This window comes from Pseudophryne corroboree, chromosome 2 (genome assembly GCF_028390025.1).
Source record: "Pseudophryne corroboree isolate aPseCor3 chromosome 2, aPseCor3.hap2, whole genome shotgun sequence".
NCBI classification, from domain to species: Eukaryota; Metazoa; Chordata; class Amphibia; order Anura; family Myobatrachidae; genus Pseudophryne; species Pseudophryne corroboree.
Genome location: NC_086445.1, coordinates 613164874 through 613182428, shown reverse-complemented (window position 1 = coordinate 613182428; position 17555 = coordinate 613164874). Strand labels below are relative to the sequence as shown.

The 17555-nt window shown below is 43.8% G+C and overlaps 1 protein-coding gene across 4 annotated transcripts in view; it reads left to right on the top strand.

The window, feature by feature from the left end:
* Positions 1–17555, top strand: part of NECTIN3 (nectin cell adhesion molecule 3) — a 408487-nt gene that overhangs the window by 93498 nt on the left and 297434 nt on the right. For all 4 annotated transcript variants that reach the window (XM_063954784.1, XM_063954783.1, XM_063954782.1 and 1 more), the window contains exon 2: positions 17078–17419. In XM_063954784.1, coding sequence (XP_063810854.1) covers positions 17078–17419 — 342 coding nt within the window. The remainder of the gene's footprint in view (positions 1–17077; positions 17420–17555) is intronic.

Sequence of the window (17555 nt, the reverse complement as noted above, 5' to 3'; positions counted from 1 at the left end):
GATATCAGGGGAACGGGACGATGATTGTATAGGTGTGTACCTAGCTTAACTCACACAACAGTAAACTCAATGTTTTCCATGTTTCTTATCAATGGTTTCTTTGTAGATCAGCAGCAGAAAGTTTTCCACGGGAGGTATGCCTTACATAGTGTACTGATGGATATACAGTGCCTTTGCTAAAGTATTCACCCCCTTTGCATTTTTAATGTTTTGTTGCCTCACAACCTCGAATTAAAATGGATTGTTTGAAGGTTTGCATTATTTCATTCACAGAACATGCCTATAACTTTGAAGATTTTTTTTATTTTTTTTATTTTTTATTGTGAAGCAAACATAGGACAAAATAACAGAAAACTTCAGCGTGCATAACTATTCACCCCCCTAAAGTCAGTACTTTGTAGAGCCACCTTTTGCGGCAATTACAGCTGCAAGTCGCTTTGGATAAGTCTCTATGAGCTTGACACATCTTGCCACTGGGATTTCTGCCCATTCCTCAAGGCAAAACTGCTACAAATCCTTCATGTTGGATGGTTTCCACTTGTGAACAGCAATCTTCAAGTCTGACCACATATTCTCAATTGGATTGAGATCTGGGCTATGACTAGGCCATTCCAACACATTTAGTGGTGCCCATACACTTGTGCGATGCCCCGCGACGCTACATCGCGGGGCATCGCTCCGGCAGTTCAGGTGCGGTGAAATCGCACCTGAAATGCCAAAGTGATTGCCATGCGATAGATCGCATGTTAATCACGTGATGGGCACGTCACCGCCAAGTGGGAGCAGCCTCTGGCCGCTCCCGGCAAGTGCATATCGCACATTGCAGTGCGATTATATTGCATGTGTTAAAAAAAAAAAAAAAAACACATGCGATCGCACTGCGATGCAAGAAATATTATGTGCAGCACATACCATCATGAGACGCGACATTCGAGCGGAGTGCCTGTGCATCGCGTCTCATGGTACCTTAAATGTGCATACAATCCTTCGATTTCTTTCTCAGATCCGGTCGAAATCGAAGGATAGCACCTAATATCTCACAAGTGTATGGGCACCATAAATGTTTCCCCTTAAACCACTCGAGTGTTGCTTTAGCAGTATGCTTCGGGTCATTGTCCTGTTAGAAGGTGAACCTCCATCCCAGTCTCAAATCACAGGCAGACTGAAATAGGTTTTGCTCAAGAATATCCCACCATCCATCTTTCCCTCTACTCAAAACAGTTTCCCAGTCCCTGCTGCTGAAAAACATCCCCACAGCATGATGCTGCCACCACCATGTTTCACTGTGTAGATGGTGTTCTTAGGGCGTTGGGATGTGTTGGGTTTGCGCCAGACAGAGCGGTTTCCTTGGTGGCCGAAAAAAAGTTACATTTTAGTCTCATGTAACCAGAGCACCTTCCTCCATACATCTGGGGAGTCGTCCGCATGCCTTTGGGCAAACTCAAAATGTGCCTTCTTATTTTTAACACTAAGTAATGTATTTTTTCTGTCCACGCTTCCATAAAGCCCAGCTCTATTGAGTGTACAGCTTATTGTGGTCACATGCGCAGATACACAAGTCTCTTCTGTGGAACTTTGCAGCTCCTTCAGGGTTACCTTTTGGTCTCTGTGTTGCCTTTCTGATTAATGCCCTCCTTGCCCTGTCTGTGAGTTTTGGTGGCCAGCCCTCTCTTGGCAGGTTTGTGGCACCATGTTCTTTCCATTTGAAGATGATGGATTTGATGATGCTCCGGGGGATCATCAAAGATTTGGATATTTTTTTTATAACTCAACCCTGACTTGTACTTCTCAACAACTTTGTCCCTGACTTGTTTGGAGAGCTCCTTGGTCTTCATGGCGTGATGCCTCTTGCTTAGTGGTGTTGCAGCCTCTGGGGCTTTTCAGAAAAGGTGTGTTTATACTGACAGATCATATGACACTTAGATTGCAGGTGGACTTTATTTCACTAATTATGTGACTTCTGAAGGTAATTGGTTGCAGTAGAACTCTTGAGGGGCTTCATAGCAAAGGGGGTGAATACATATGCACATGCCAATTTTCAAATTTTTATCTCTAAAAATTATTTTTTATATAAATTTTTCTCATTTCACTTCACCAACTTAGACTATTTTGTGCAGATGCATCACATAAAATTCATATAAAAAAAAAAAAATTAAATTACAGCTTGTAATGTAACAAAATAGGTAAAAAGCCAAGGGGGGGGGGTGAATACTTTAATAAAGGCACTGTATCTGTAAAGCATGCCTAAGTTACTGTTTGAAATGCACACTAATCGTGGGATGATAAAAATAGTATAGATTATTAAATAAACCTGTAGAACATAAGACATTTTCTGTGGACTTAAAGCTAAAACTGCATGTGCACCTCACATACCACTTGGACGTACAATGGGCAGAAAAATGCGCACAAGCTAGCTTTGAATGGAATATGCCCCTAAAATATTTTTGTTTATAAAAATTTTCTGGCTTATTTTTAAAAACAAATAGAAATGGAAACTGCTTATGTTTTCCTGTTACAAAAATGGCCTCCACCAGTAAAGTTCAGGTAACAAACTTTCTTCTGTACCATCCAGTGGCAGACATATAGTACCCTACACCACACAGGGAGCAATGGGGTAGATGTATTAACCTGGAGAAGGCATAAGGAAGGGATAAACCAGTGATACGTGCAAAGTGACAAAGGCACCAGCCAATCAGATCCTAACTGTTAATTTACATATTGGAGCTGATTGGCTGGTGCCTTTATCACCTTGCACATATCACTGGTTTATCACTTCCTTATCCCTTCTCTAGGTTAATACATCTGCCCCATTATTCTCTAGACATCCTACGTTTTACTAAATAAGTCACCTCCACAGTGTGAGGTACTGCTATGGTTATAACCTTAGCAGAAGGATGAATATTGTTACTTAGGAAGAGTGGGATTTCCTGCAGGGCACTTAAGAGTACGCCAAACAGTTTCTGCTCATTATCGTTAGAGTTCGAGTGTAGAGCCACACCAGTGGGTCATGGGAGTGGAGGGTAAGTAGTTAAAATGGGTGTGTATTGTGTTACCGGCAGCCGGGATACCAGCGGTCAGCATCCCGATGCCGAATGCCGACAAGGAAGAGGGGCGGGCGAGCAAAACAAGCCCCTTGCGGGCTCTGTATGGGTATAGTCCCTGTTGGCAGGCATAGTCGGGATAGTGAGGGGACCGCCAGTCACATAACTACATCCCATTAAAATAGTTATGAGAAAATAGTGGAAGGGTTAAATTGTAATTGGCAGTGGTTTTCACGTCATAATTTGGCCCTTCTACAAAAATAATTTCTTGAAAGGTCAACAAGACAGTACCTAATATGTATATTAGATGAGTATATGTAATATCTGTAATAATTATTGTTGTGTCCATTCTTCACATAGCTAATGAGCATATTACACAGTTTATCAGAATAACAGTAACTCATCCCAGACATTATGAATACAATAGCTTTATAAATTCAGTGTGTATTAAAAGGTATCCGGTCTATAGATCTACACTAAAATGGGCTGCAGTCAGTTGGTCGATCACTAATGGTCAACATGCATTAGGATACCAGGGTCAAAAGGTCGACAGTTCAAAAGATTGACATGATAATGGTCGACACGCGTGGTCAAGTTTTTTTTTTTTCTTTTCTTTAATTCCCCCCCCCCCAACTTTTCATATTTTACCGTACACGTGGAGTACGATTAGGAATAGTAACCTTGCCCGAAGCGTTGCGAGCAAAGCGGTACACTAATTGGGCTTGTTTGTGGCATAAAAGTGACAAAACACCCTCCCAAAAAACAAAATAAATTGTCTTCCTTTTTTGTGCCAACCATTTCCATGTCGACCTTTTGACACTGTCGACCTAATGCATGTTGACCATTAGTGGTCGACCTATTGACTGTAGACCTTTTTAGTGTAGATCTAATAATCCACACCCATATTAAAAATAGTAAAGTGTAAAATTGGTCATTTGTAATTATCCAAAGTACTGCTAATGGTTTCCTTTAATCGTGATCATTTAAGCGCAAAGTGTTTTCCTGTTAATGTAATACAGTAGCTTCTGCAGCTCATTCCATGAGGTATCTGGTGTGTATGGTTTATCATGAGGAGGAGTGCTCATTTCAGCAAATTAGGTACAGTACTGGTTGTTCTGTATTTAAGGGTTGTGCACCTACTATCGATTTTAATTCTTTTTGTGTTTTGCTTTGTGCCACTTCATGAACTATTAATGCATTATGGGCCTAATTCTGAGTTGATCGCAGCAGCAAATTTATTAGCAGTTGGGCAAAACCATGTGCACTGCAGGTGGGGCAGATATAACATGTGCAGAGAGAGTTTAGATCTGGGTGTGGTGTATTCAAACTGAAATCTAATTTGCAGTGTAAAAATAAAGCAGCCAGTATTTACCCTGCACAGAAACAAAATAACCCACCCAAATCTAACTCTCTCTGCACATGTTATATCTGCCTCCCCTGCAGTGCACATGGTTTTGCCCAATTGCTAAAAAAAATTCCTGCTGCGATCAACTCAGAATTACCCCCTATGGAAGAAGGACTTCATAGCAAATGCAAATCATTTCCTATACTCAAAGGCCAATTTAAAACAATTTCTTGGCTTCTGCAGACACAATTGCTAGCTTTTATTTATTCATCTCTTGAAAAGAAAAAAATGCAATTCGTACTAATTGAAGAAGAGAGCATTGTGTTTTGAAAGCTCTGTACAATATTATTATACGTTAAAAGCCCTGAGGTCAGTCTATCTTAAGGGCACTATTACTGACATGGATGATTTCCTTTATTATAAATGTAATGCTGGTTTTAGTTATACATGTGAATGTATTGGTTTATATACCTTGCATGTGTTTAGGAAAGTTTGACTTTAATTTATTTGCAAAGCTCTTACTTACACCTGACTTATCGCACTGTGTTTTTTAACGATGCCAGAATGTTTTTTGGCACATTGATCAAATCGGAGACTTAAATCTGTTCCCTGTTGGGTGTCCTGACAAAGCCTGTTAATAGTGCCGGAACATTTTAGCAAGTTGTTCCTTGGCAGATCTTTCCTATTATTGCCTCAAAATTGAGGTACTTCAATTTACTTAAATTAGACTGTCACAGTAAGAAATGCCAAGGCTTTTTGCCATTTCTTTCAGACAATTTAATTATATAAATTATAATCTGCCATGTTTATTTTTTTGTAACAAAAATGAACAAAAAAATGTAATCCATTGGCTAGGCAGGAACATTGATAATGGTGTAAAGGTGATACTGGACACAAAATGTATTTTACAGTAAGTGAACATAAATTAGCAGGTGAAAATGTACAAAGTTTAATGATGGGGATTTAGGATATTGATATTTCTTTTGTTGTGACTGAGAATTATATTCTGATATTTTATTGAAGAAGTATAAACCAAAATTACACTGCTGCAACATTTGCTGACCTAAGAATACATAGCTCTCCATGTAATATTAATGAAGATTGGGGTTTGCTCTATAATGTATATCCGCTTTAATCAATTAAGCTTTGGGTCAGTGCTGAGATATATATAATGTGTTATTGTTTGGCAAACCAGCCCTTCTCAGTAGTGTCTTGTTGGTGCACGTTTAGGTATACCACAGGCTCAACAAATTGCTGCTACACCTTTTGGCTCCCTTAGGCAAATATTGTTAAGCCCACTGGTTCTTTTGTCTTATAGTAGCTTGGTAGTAGACCCATCACCACTTTTATACACATCATACTGCAGTTCTACAATAATTGTTCTTAGCAGGGATATTCATTTTTGTTTCTCTATCGTCCTAGTGGATGCTGGGGTTCCTGAAAGGACCATGGGGAATAGCGGCTCCGCAGGAGACAGGGCACAAAAGTAAAGCTTTCTGATCAGGTGGTGTGCACTGGCTCCTCCCCCTATGACCCTCCTCCAAGCCAGTTAGATTTTTGTGCCCGGCCGAGAAGGGTGCAATCTAGGTGGCTCTCCTAAAGAGCTGCTTAGAAAAGTTTAGCTTAGGTTTTTTATTTTACAGTGAGTCCTGCTGGCAACAGGATCACTGCAACGAGGGACTTAGGGGAGAAGAAGTGAACTCACCTGCGTGCAGGATGGATTGGCTTCTTGGCTACTGGACATCAGCTCCAGAGGGACGATCACAGGTACAGCCTGGATGGTCACCGGAGCCTTGCCGCCGGCCCCCTTGCAGATGCTGAAGTAAGAAGAGGTCCAGAATCGGCGGCAGAAGACTCCTCAGTCTTCTAAAGGTAGCGCACAGCACTGCAGCTGTGCGCCATTTTCCTCTCAGCACACTTCACACGGCAGTCACTGAGGGTGCAGGGCGCTGGGAGGGGGGCGCCCTGGGAGGCAAATGAATACCTATTTTGGCTAAAAATACCTCACATATAGCCTCCGGAGGCTATATGGAGATATTTAACCCCTGCCAGAATCCGTTAAGAGCGGGAGACGAGGCCGCCGAAAAAGGGGCGGGGCCTATCTCCTCAGCACACAGCGCCATTTTCCCTCACAGAAAGGCTGGAGGGAAGGCTCCCAGGCTCTCCCCTGCACTGCACTACAGAAACAGGGTTAAAACAGAGAGGGGGGGCACTAAATTGGCGTTAGAAATATATAAAAAAGATGCTATAAGGGAAAACACTTATATAAGGTTGTCCCTATATAATTATAGCGTTTTTGGTGTGTGCTGGTAAACTCTCCCTCTGTCTCTCCAAAGGGCTAGTGGGTCCTGTCCTCTATCAGAGCATTCCCTGTGTGTGTGCTGTGTGTCGGTACGTGTGTGTCGACATGTATGAGGACGATGTTGGTGAGGAGGCGGAGCAATTGCCTGTAATGGTGATGTCACTCTCTAGGGAGTCGACACCGGAATGGATGGCTTATTTAGGAAATTACGTGATAATGTCAACACGCTGCAAGGTCGGTTGACGACATGAGACGGCCGACAAACAATTAGTACCGGTCCAGACGTCTCAAAAACACCGTCGGGGGTTTTAAAACGCCCGTTTACTTTAGTCGGTCGACACAGACACAGACAGGGACACTGAATCCAGTGTCGACGGTGAATAAACAAACGTATTCCTTATTAGGGCCACACGTTAAAGGCAATGAAGGAGGTGTTACATATTTCTGATACTACAAGTACCACAAAAGAGGGTATTATGTGGGATGTGAAAAAACTACCGTAGTTTTTCCTGAATCAGATAAATTAAATAAAGTGTGTGATGATGCGTGGGTTCCCCCCGATAGAAAATTATGGGCGGTATACCCTTTCCCGCCAGAAGTTAGGGCGCGTTGGGAAACACCCCTTAGGGTGGATAAGGCGCTCACACGCTTATCAAAACAAGTGGCGGTACCGTCTATAGATAGGGCCGTCCTCAAGGACCAGCTGACAGGAGGCTGGAAAATATCATAAAAAGTATATACACACATACTGGTGTTATACTGCGACCAGCGATCGCCTCAGCCTGGATGTGCAGAGCTGGGGTGGCTTGGTCGGATTCCCTGACTAAAAATATTGATACCCTTGACAGGGACAGTATTTTATTGACTATAGAGCATTTAAAGGATGCATTTCTATATATGCAAGATGCACAGAGGGATATTTGCACTCTGGCATCAAGAGTAAATGCGATGTCCATATCTGCCAGAAGATGTTATGGACACGACAGTGGTCAGGTGATGCAGATTCCAAACGGCACAAAGGTGTATTGCCGTATAAAGGAAGAGGAGTTATTTGGGGTCGGTCCATCGGACCTGGTGGCCACGGCAACTGCTGGAAAATCCGCCGTTTTTACCCTAAGTCACATATCTGCAGAAAAAGACACCGTCTTTTCAGCCTCAGTCCTTTCGTCCCTATAAGATCATATCTGCCCAGGGATAGAGGAAAGGGAAGAAGACTGCAGCAGGCAGCCCATTCCCAGGAACAGAAGCGTTCCACCGCTTCTGACAAGTTCTCAGCATGGCGCTGAGACCGTACAGGACCCCTGGATCCTACAAGTAGTATCCCAGGGGTACAGATTGGAATGTCGAGACGTTTCCCCTTCGCAGGCTCCTGAAGTCTGCTTTACCAAGGTCTCCCTCCGACAAGGAGGCAGTATGGGAAAAAATTCACAAGCTGTATTCCCAGCAGGTGATAATTAAATTACCCCTCCTACTACAAGAAAAGGGGTATTATTCCACACTATATTGTGGTACTGAAGCCAGAAGGCTAGGTGAGACTTATTCTAAAAAATTTTTTGAACACTTACAAAGGTTCAAATCAAGATGGAGTCACTCAGAGCAGTGATAACGAACCAGGAAGAAGGGGACTATATAGTGTCCCGGGACATCAGGGATGCTTACCTCTATGTCCCAAATTTGCCCTTCTCACTAAGGGTACCTCAGGTTCGTGGTGCAGAACTGTCACTATCAGTTTCAGACGCTGCCGTTTGGATTGTCCACGGCACCCCGGGTCTTTACCAAGGTAATGGCCGAAATGATGATTCTTCTTCGAAGAAAAGGCGTCTTAATTATCCCTTACTTGGACGATCTCCTGATAAGGGCATAGTCCAGGGAACAGTTGGAGGTCGGAGTAGCACTATCTCGGATACTGCTACAACAGCACGGGTGGATTCTAAATATTCCAAAATCGCAGCTGATCCCGACGACACGTCTGCTGTGCCTAGGGATGATTCTGGACACAGTCCAGAAAAAGGTGTTTCTCCCGGAAGAGAAAGCCAGGGAGTTATCCGAGCTAGTCAGGAACCTCCTAAAAACAGTGCATCATTGCACAAGGGTCCTGGTAAAAATGGTGGCTTCCTACGAAGCAATTCCATTCGGCAGATTTCACGCAAGAACTTTTCAGTGGGATCTGCTGGACAAATGGTCCGGATCGCATCTTCAGATGCATCAGCGGATAACCCTATATCCAAGGACAAGGGTGTCTCTCCTGTGGTGGTTATAGAGTGCTCATCTTCTAGAGGGCCGCAGATTCGGCATTCAGGATTGGATGCTGGTGACCACGGAGCCCAGCCCGAGAGGCTGGGGAGCAGTCACACAAGGAAAAAATTTCCAGGGAGTGTGATCAAGTCTGGAGACTTTTCTCCACATAAATATACTGGAGCTAAGGGTATATTTATAATGCTCTAAGCTTAGCAAGACCTCTGCTTCAAGGTCAGCCGGTATTGATCCAGTGGGAAAAACATCACGGCAGTCGCCCACGTAAACAGACAGGGCGACACAAGAAGCAGGAGGGCAATGGCAAAAACTGCAAGGACTTTTCGCTGGGCGGAAAATCATGTGATAGCACTGTCAGCAGTGTTTCATCCCGGGAATGGAAACTGGGAAGCAGACTTCCTCAGCAGGCACGACCTCCACCCGGGAGAGTGGAAACTTCATCTGGAAGTTTTTTCCACATGATTGTAAACCGTTGGGAAATACCAAAGGTGGACATGATGGCGTCCCGTCTGAACAAAAAACGGGACAGGTATTGCGCCAGGTCAAGAGACCCTCAGGCAATAGCTGTGGACGTTCTGGTAACACCGTGGGTGTACCAGTCGGTGTATGTGTTCCCTCCTCTGCTTCTCATACCTAAGGTGCTGAGAATTATAAGACGTAGAGGAGTAAGAACTATACTCATGGCTCCGGATTGGCCAAGAAGGACTTGGTACCCGGAACTTCAAGAGATGCTTACAGAGGTCTTATGGCCTCTGCCGCTAAGAAGGGACTTGCTTCAGCAAGTACCATGTCTGTTCCAAGACTTACCGCAGCTGCGTTTGTCGGCATGGCGGTGGAAAGCCGGATCCTAGGGGAAAAAGGCATTCCGGAAGAGGTCATTCCTACCCTGGTCAAAGCCAGAAAGGAGGTGACCGCACAACATTATCACCACATGTGGCGAAAATATGTTGCGTGGTGTGAGGCCAGGAAGGCCCCACAAAGAAATTTCAACTCGGTCGTTTCCTGCATTTCCTGCAAACAGGAGTGTCTATGGGCCTCAAATTGGGGTCCATTAAGGTTCAAATTTCGGCCCTGTCGATTTTCTTCCAGAAAGAATTGGCTTCAGTTCCTGAAGTCCAGAAGTTTGTCAAGGGAGTATTGCATATACAACCCCCTTTTGTGCCTCCAGTGGCACTGTGGGATCTCAACGTAGTTCTGGGATTCCTCAAATCACATTGGTTTAAAACCAGTCAAATCTGTGGATTTGAAGCATCTCACATGAAAAGTGACCATGCTCTTGGCCCTGGCCTGGACCAGGCGAGTGTCAAATTGGTGGTTTTTTCTCAAAAAAGCCCATATCTGTTTGTCCATTCGGACAGGGCAGAGCTGCGGACTCGTCCCCAGTTCTCTCCCTAAGGTGGTGTCAGTGTTTCACCTGAACCAGCTTATTGTGGTGCCTTGCACCTACTAGGGACTTGGAGGACTCCAAGTTGCTAGATGTTGTCAGGGCCCTGAAAATATGTTCCAGGACGGCTGGAGTCAGGAAAACTGACTTGCTGTTATCCTGTATGCACCCAACAAACTGGGTGCTCTTGTTTCTAAGCAGACTATTGCTAGTTGGATGTGTAATAAAATTCAGCTTGCACATTCTGTGGCAGGCCTGCCACAGCCAAAATATGTAAATGCCCATTCCACAAGGAAGGTGGGCTCATCTTGGGCGGCTGCCCGAGGGGTCTCGGCTTTACAACTTTGCCGAGCAGCTACTTGGTCAGGGGCAAACACGTTTGCTAAATTCTACAAATTTGATACCCTGGCTAAGGAGGACCTGGAGTTCTCTCATTCGGTGCTGCAGAGTCATCCGCACTCTCCCGCCCGTTTGGGAGCTTTGGTATAATCCCCATGGTCCTTTCAGGAACCCCAGCATCCACTAGGACGATAGAGAAAATAAGAATTTACTTACCGATAATTCTATTTCTCGGAGTCCGTAGTGGATGCTGGGCGCCCATCCCAAGTGCGGATTATCTGCAATACTTGTACATAGTTACAAAAATCGGGTTATTATTGTTGTGAGCCATCTTTTCAGAGGCTCCGCTGTTATCATACTGTTAACTGGGTTTAGATCACAAGTTGTACGGTGTGATTGGTGTGGCTGGTATGAGTCTTACCCGGGATTCAAAATTCCTCCCTTATTGTGTACGCTCGTCCGGGCACAGTACCTAACTGGCTTGGAGGAGGGTCATAGGGGGAGGAGCCAGTGCACACCACCTGATCGGAAAGCTTTACTTTTGTGCCCTGTCTCCTGCGGAGCCGCTATTCCCCATGGTCCTTTCAGGAACCCCAGCATCCACTACGGACTCCGAGAAATAGAATTATCGGTAAGTAAATTCTTATTTTTTCTGATCCATTTTCATGCCAACATATTACATATAAACACTCCTTTAATGAAGTGGGATAGACAAACGACTTTGGTTTCTCATCTCGTCCTTCCCATAGATCTTCAGAAAGTGGCAATGCATATGTAATGGTCTGCGGGTGACTGTACAGTGTAGGATGTCTTCATCTACTTGTGCCAAGGTGCAGCCACTGATGTCAGTAATCGCCATATTCTTCAATCATTCACTAGGTTCTCATTAGCATGATGGCTTTAGATAATGCAAACTACAGAGGTGTCCTTTTTTACTGTTGCTTCAGTTACGCCAAATAGCCCCTTTCAGAGCGCCTGGTGCCGTTCAACTCTGCTGCACTGCACTTTTTATTTTTATTTTTTAAACAAGCACCTTATTAGCATAAATGAAACATCTGGGAGCAATTGAACTGCATTGGTAGCATACACTGGGCATGATTCATAGATGTAAGTAAAACCAATGGTATATGTACATCTCTGATGTTTGTTGGTCTGTGCACACAAAGGACCTGTTCTGCGCATGTGCAGAATGGGTCCTGAGGTGTCACTTGCAGTTGCAACATGTCAGTCATTTGGGGGGTGGCGCCAGGGACTGTTCTACAAAACAGGTGTGTGTCACTCCGTTTTGTCGGCATGTCGAGCCCAGGGTCTGCGTCTTCGGATGCAGATTCCCTGACCCTGGTAGATCAGTTCCACCAGCCTGTGTTGATTAGCTCAGGCTTACACTGAGGGCTGCGATCATCACGAGCGATGGTGATCTGTTGCTATGTTTTCAGCATAGCACTCTGATCTGCGATGCATGCTGTAGGCGTCTTTTTTGCTGCAGATGCCTCCTGCAGCTTTATATACTGTACATCTCTGAATCAGAACCACTGGGATGTGTGACAGTTGTACATCTGTGTGCGACTGAGTCTATATATTTATAAAAAGACGAGGTTGCTGTTACCTGGTGATTAAATAACAGCACTGGAGAGGTGAAGCCATTCCTTTTGAGACAGTTACGTGATCGTGACGATTTGCGTTAAGGACTCCTTCCATAATTATACAATCACCTGGGACTTTTGTCCAGCCAATCTGCTCTGTAACTAGTGTATTCAATCATCCGCAAGTTCGCGGCAATTTTTCGCCCAAAATTTTTTCGCGGAAATCGGGCGAAAATTGCTGCGAAAACGCTCCGTTTTTCGACCTATTTAATTCCAAACGGGTTTCACGTGAAAATTCTTGCAGTGAAAAGTGCAGGTGAAAATGGGGAAATCAGCCTGTACCCCAAAAAATGCTAAACTAACATAGGAAAACATAAGAGAAGTGTGTTAGAGATCACATTAGAAAGTTTTTGGGGACTTAAATTGTATGAAATAGCGGTTATATGCATTTTTTTTAAAAATGCAAAAAAATGATAGAAAGCAAGTTTTTTTGAGCAAAATAAATGCTCTCATTAAATTTGGGGTACATGAAAATGGGTATAAGTATATATTTGGGTCATCTTAGGGTATTTAAAAAAAAAAGTGGAAACAGACCGATTACTCCCATCTGCAAGCCTAAAAACACCTGTCTCACTCATAAAGCACCCCAATATACCTGTCCCATACCTTGAACCCCAATTTCCATCACTTTGTACTTTTTCACACCAAAAATGACATGTCATTATTGGCCAATTAAAAATAATTAAAAACTTCAACGTGCCTAATTAGTCATTAAGGGGGGTGTCCCAGGAGTTCTGTACCATATCCAAGCATTTTTAATTTAAAATAGTGACTTTTCCCAACTTTTCACCTGCTTCAGAGTAGGTGAAGTGAAATTAGTGAAAAAATTATCACCAATAAATTTTCCATGCAAATTGAATAGGCTGTAATTGCGTTTCGCCGGAAAAGTCCGGTTTTTCGCGCGAAAATTAGACTTTTCGCTGGAAAAGTCCGTTATCGCTGCTAACTGAATATACCCCTAAGACTTTACAGAGCGGCCATCCTATTAGCGGGACTCCTGGATGCTTAGGTAGTGTCACACGCTGAGAACCCGCAGCAGCATACAAATTGCATATGGCCAGTGGGACTGATATTTACAGCAAAGCTATTTATCTAAATGATGATGATATAGGCTGCAAGAGGATACGGCAACTAGTGAGTATGATACAGTGGCACATATCGAGAAACAAAAAGTACAGACAGGGGTATATGCAATTGCGGTCGAATTCCCGAAAATGTCGAAAAACGGGACATTTTCGCCCCCAAAAAAAATTTGACAATGCAATTCAGTACTTTTCGGCAAAAAAAACGGACTTTCAAAATTTGACTTTTTGAAATTCGACATTTGTCAAATTCGACATTTCTGCAATGGTACAAATGCGGCAATTCGACAAAAGTATATTCAATTGAAGATTGTAAATTCGACAACAGTGCTTTTAGACAGTAAATTCGTCATTTTCAATCCGCCACACTTTGCTGGCGGAATCTAATAAAAAAATTTAATAACATGTTTTTTTTTGTGTTTTTTTAATTGGTAATAGCATATATATTTATATTAGAAGGGATTAGGTACTTGGTTTGTCTATTTTTAAAAAAATATTATTATTATTATTATTATTATTATTTTTATTTTTTTTTAATGGAATGGTAAAAATCAGGAAAAAAAATGCGTGGGGTCCCCCCTCCTAAGCATAACCAACCTCAGGCTCTTCGAGCCGGTCCTGGTTCTAAAAATCCGGGGGGAAAACTGACATGGGATCCCCCGTATTTTTAAAACCAGCACCGGGCTCTGCGCCTGGTGCTGGTGCAAAAAATACGGGGGACAAAAAGCGTAGGGGTCCCCCGTATTTGTAACACCAGCATCGGGCTCCACTAGCTGGGTAGATAATGCCACAGCCGGGGTACCCTGGAGGAGTGGGGACCCCTTCAATCAAGGGGTCCCCCCCCTCCAGCCACCCAAGGGCCAGGGGTGAAGCCCGAGGCTGTCCCCCCCAACCAAGGGCTGCGGATGGGGGGCTGATAGCCTTTTGAAAAAATGAAAGAATGTTGTTTTCCAGTAGTACTACAAGTCCCAGCAAGCCTCCCCCGCAAGCTGGTACTTGGAGAACCACAAGTACCAGCATGCGGGAGAAAAATGGGCCCGCTGGTACCTGTACTTCTACTGGAAAAAAAATACCCAAATAAAAACAGGACACGCACACCGTGAGAGTAAAACTTTATTTCACACATGTCGACACACACATACTTACCTATGTTCACACGCCGACCTCTGTCCACTTGTCCAAGTAGAATCCACGGTGTACCTGAAAATAAAATTATACTCACCTGATCCAATGTCCTGTGGTCTTTTATTATAATCCACGTACTTGGCAAAAAAAAAAAAAAATGAACACCCGGACCAGGCAGACTGAAAGGGGTCCCATGTTTACACATGGGACCCCTTTCCCCGAATGCAGAGACCCCCCCGTGACTGCTGTCACAGAGGGTCCCTTCAGCCAATCAGGAAGCGCCACTTCGTGGCACTCTCCTGATTGCTGTATGCGCGTCTGAGCTGGCAGACAGCGCATCGCACAGCTCCCTCCATTAGTTTCAATGGTGGGAACTTTGCGGTCAGCGGTGGGGTTACCCACGCGCAGAGCCAATCAGGTGAGTGCCACGAAGTGGCGCTTCCTGATTGGCTGAAGAGACCTTTCTGTGACAGGAGTCACGGGGGTCTCTGCATTCGGGGAAAGGGGTCCCATGTGTAAACATGGGACCCCTTTCAGTCGGCCTGGTCCGGGTGTTCGTTTTTTTTTTTTGCCAAGTACGTGGATTATAATCTGGACACTGGATCAGGTGAGTATAATTTTATTCACAGGTACCCCGGATCATCGGAGACATTGGAGACGTGCCAGTTGGCGGGTCAACATAGGTAAGTATGTGTGTGTCAGTAGGTGTGAAATAAAGTTTTACTTTCACGGTGTGTGTCTCCTGTTTTTATTTGGGTATTTTTTTTTCAGTAGAACTACAGGTACCAGCGGGCCCATTTTTCTCCCGCATGCTGGTACTTGTGGTTCTCCAAGTACCAGCTTGCGGGGGAGGCTTGCTGGGACTTGTAGTACTACTGGAAAAAACAATATTCTTTCATTTTTTCAAAAGGCTATCAGCCCCCCATCCGCAGCCCTTGGATGGGGGGGACAGCCTCGGGCTTCACCCCTGGCCCTTCGGTGGCTGGAGGGGGGGACCCCTTGATTGAAGGGGTCCCCACTCCTCCAGGGTACCCCGGCCAGGGGTGACTAGTTGCGTATTTAATGCCACGGCCGCAGGGCGCTGTATAAAAGTGACCCCCGGCTGTGGCATTATCTACCCAGCTAGTGGAGCCCGATGCTGGTGTAAAAAATACGGGTGAACCAAACTCTCTTTGTCCCCCGTATTTTTTGCACCAGCACCAGGCGCAGAGCCCGGTGCTGGTTTTAAAAATACGGGGGATCCCCTGTCAGTTTTCCCCCCGGATTTTTAGAACCAGGACCGGCTCGAAGAGCCCGAGGCTGGTTATGCTTTGGAGGGGGGACCCCACGCAATTTTTTTTCCGGGTTTTTTCCCATTTTTTCAAAATCTAATCAAAATCCGTCATAATCGGCCGTTTTTTGACAGCGGGACTGTCGAATCCGTTTTTTATTGAATATGTTGAATTCCGGCACCCACTTGCCGGAATTCGACGGTGGAATTGTGTCGAATTAAAAAACGGGCGAAAAATTGCCGCGATTCGCCGGCAATTGCATATACCCAATAGAATCTATTACACAGTTCCCAGTCACTCTTTATCTTTGATCCCAGGAAAATGTGTTTATCTTTATTGATTAGTCTGGACTTTGCAGGAATCAGATACAGGTTGAAATGAATCTCTTCTGCCTCAGTTAACGTTGGGGCTGTTAACAACACAGCTCCCTTGCTGAATAATCTCCTATACTAACAATCATACTTCTGGATATTGCCATTTCAGCCAAGTATGAGTGAAGTATTATCTGTATGAAACAATACATTAATGCTGCTAATTAATTCCTGGCACTGGTTTAAACGGTGGAAACTAATAGAATGTGACTTTGTTACAATGTGTGCCACGATACTGACGTTCTGATAGCTATGTAATGTTTTTAATAAAGTGTTTTTATTTGGAATCGTCGGTACATTATTTGATCCACCTGCAATGGTGTTTTACAACTTATATGTGCACAAAGGGGTCTGATGCGAGCAGCTGCTTTTTTCCCTCATGCAAAGTTTCGCTGCGCTTCATCTGCAGCTTTGTACGTGTGTGAAATGAGTTCCTGTGCAGTTAGTCGCAGCCGAGCATTTATAGTACTCTGTGAGCGGCTTTTCACTGCGTCTCTGATGCAACAAAGGTGCAATACAGAAAGCTGCTCCCCTCTGAGCATCTCATTTGTGCTGACCATCTTGTGCAATATGCAGTGTATTAGGACACATCTGTACTAAAGTAAAAATGTATCCAAATTTGGAGTGTTTACAAAATATAATTATATATACAAAGATACTGTATAAGCAGAAAGCATTTTTTAACTGTTGATGTACATTAAGCAGTATATAAAGTTATCTTGCATAAGGCTGTAACACCAAATTTTAGATTATACTGATAAGTTGTTAAATTGCAGAACTGTTGGGGGTGTGTGTGTTTATTATTATATATTTTTTGTATAATTATTTGGATTAAATTGACATGGTTGATCTTGAAATCATTGATCTGTGTTATGCAATTTATTCAATGAAGAGTTTCAAGACCTTTTGGTTTTTCCTCAGGTTCATTTGCGGGTCAGATACATGTGGATCCTCTTGGGACTGCGGTGTGGGGAAAGAACATCACTTTGAAGTGCTTAATTGAGGTCAATGAAACAATAACACAAATCTCATGGGAGAAGGTCATCGGCAAAAGTACTCAGAACATAGCTGTTCATCACCCAATTTATGGAACGGACTTTCAAGGATCATATCAGAATAGAACCACGTTCAAAAATACATCGCTCCACGATGCTACAATTGTTATAAATAACGTTGATTTTCCTGATGCTGGGGAATACATTTGCAAAGCTGTGACATTCCCGCTTGGAAATGTACAAGCCTCAACTACTGTGACTGTGCTTGGTAAGAATGAGGCATTTCTCTTATCTTGTATGTATGACAGCGCAGAACAGTGACAGGTATAAGATATCAAGAATAGTGTATAGCAGAGGTAGTAACCTATGGCACTCCAGTTGCTGTGGAACTACACATCCCAGCA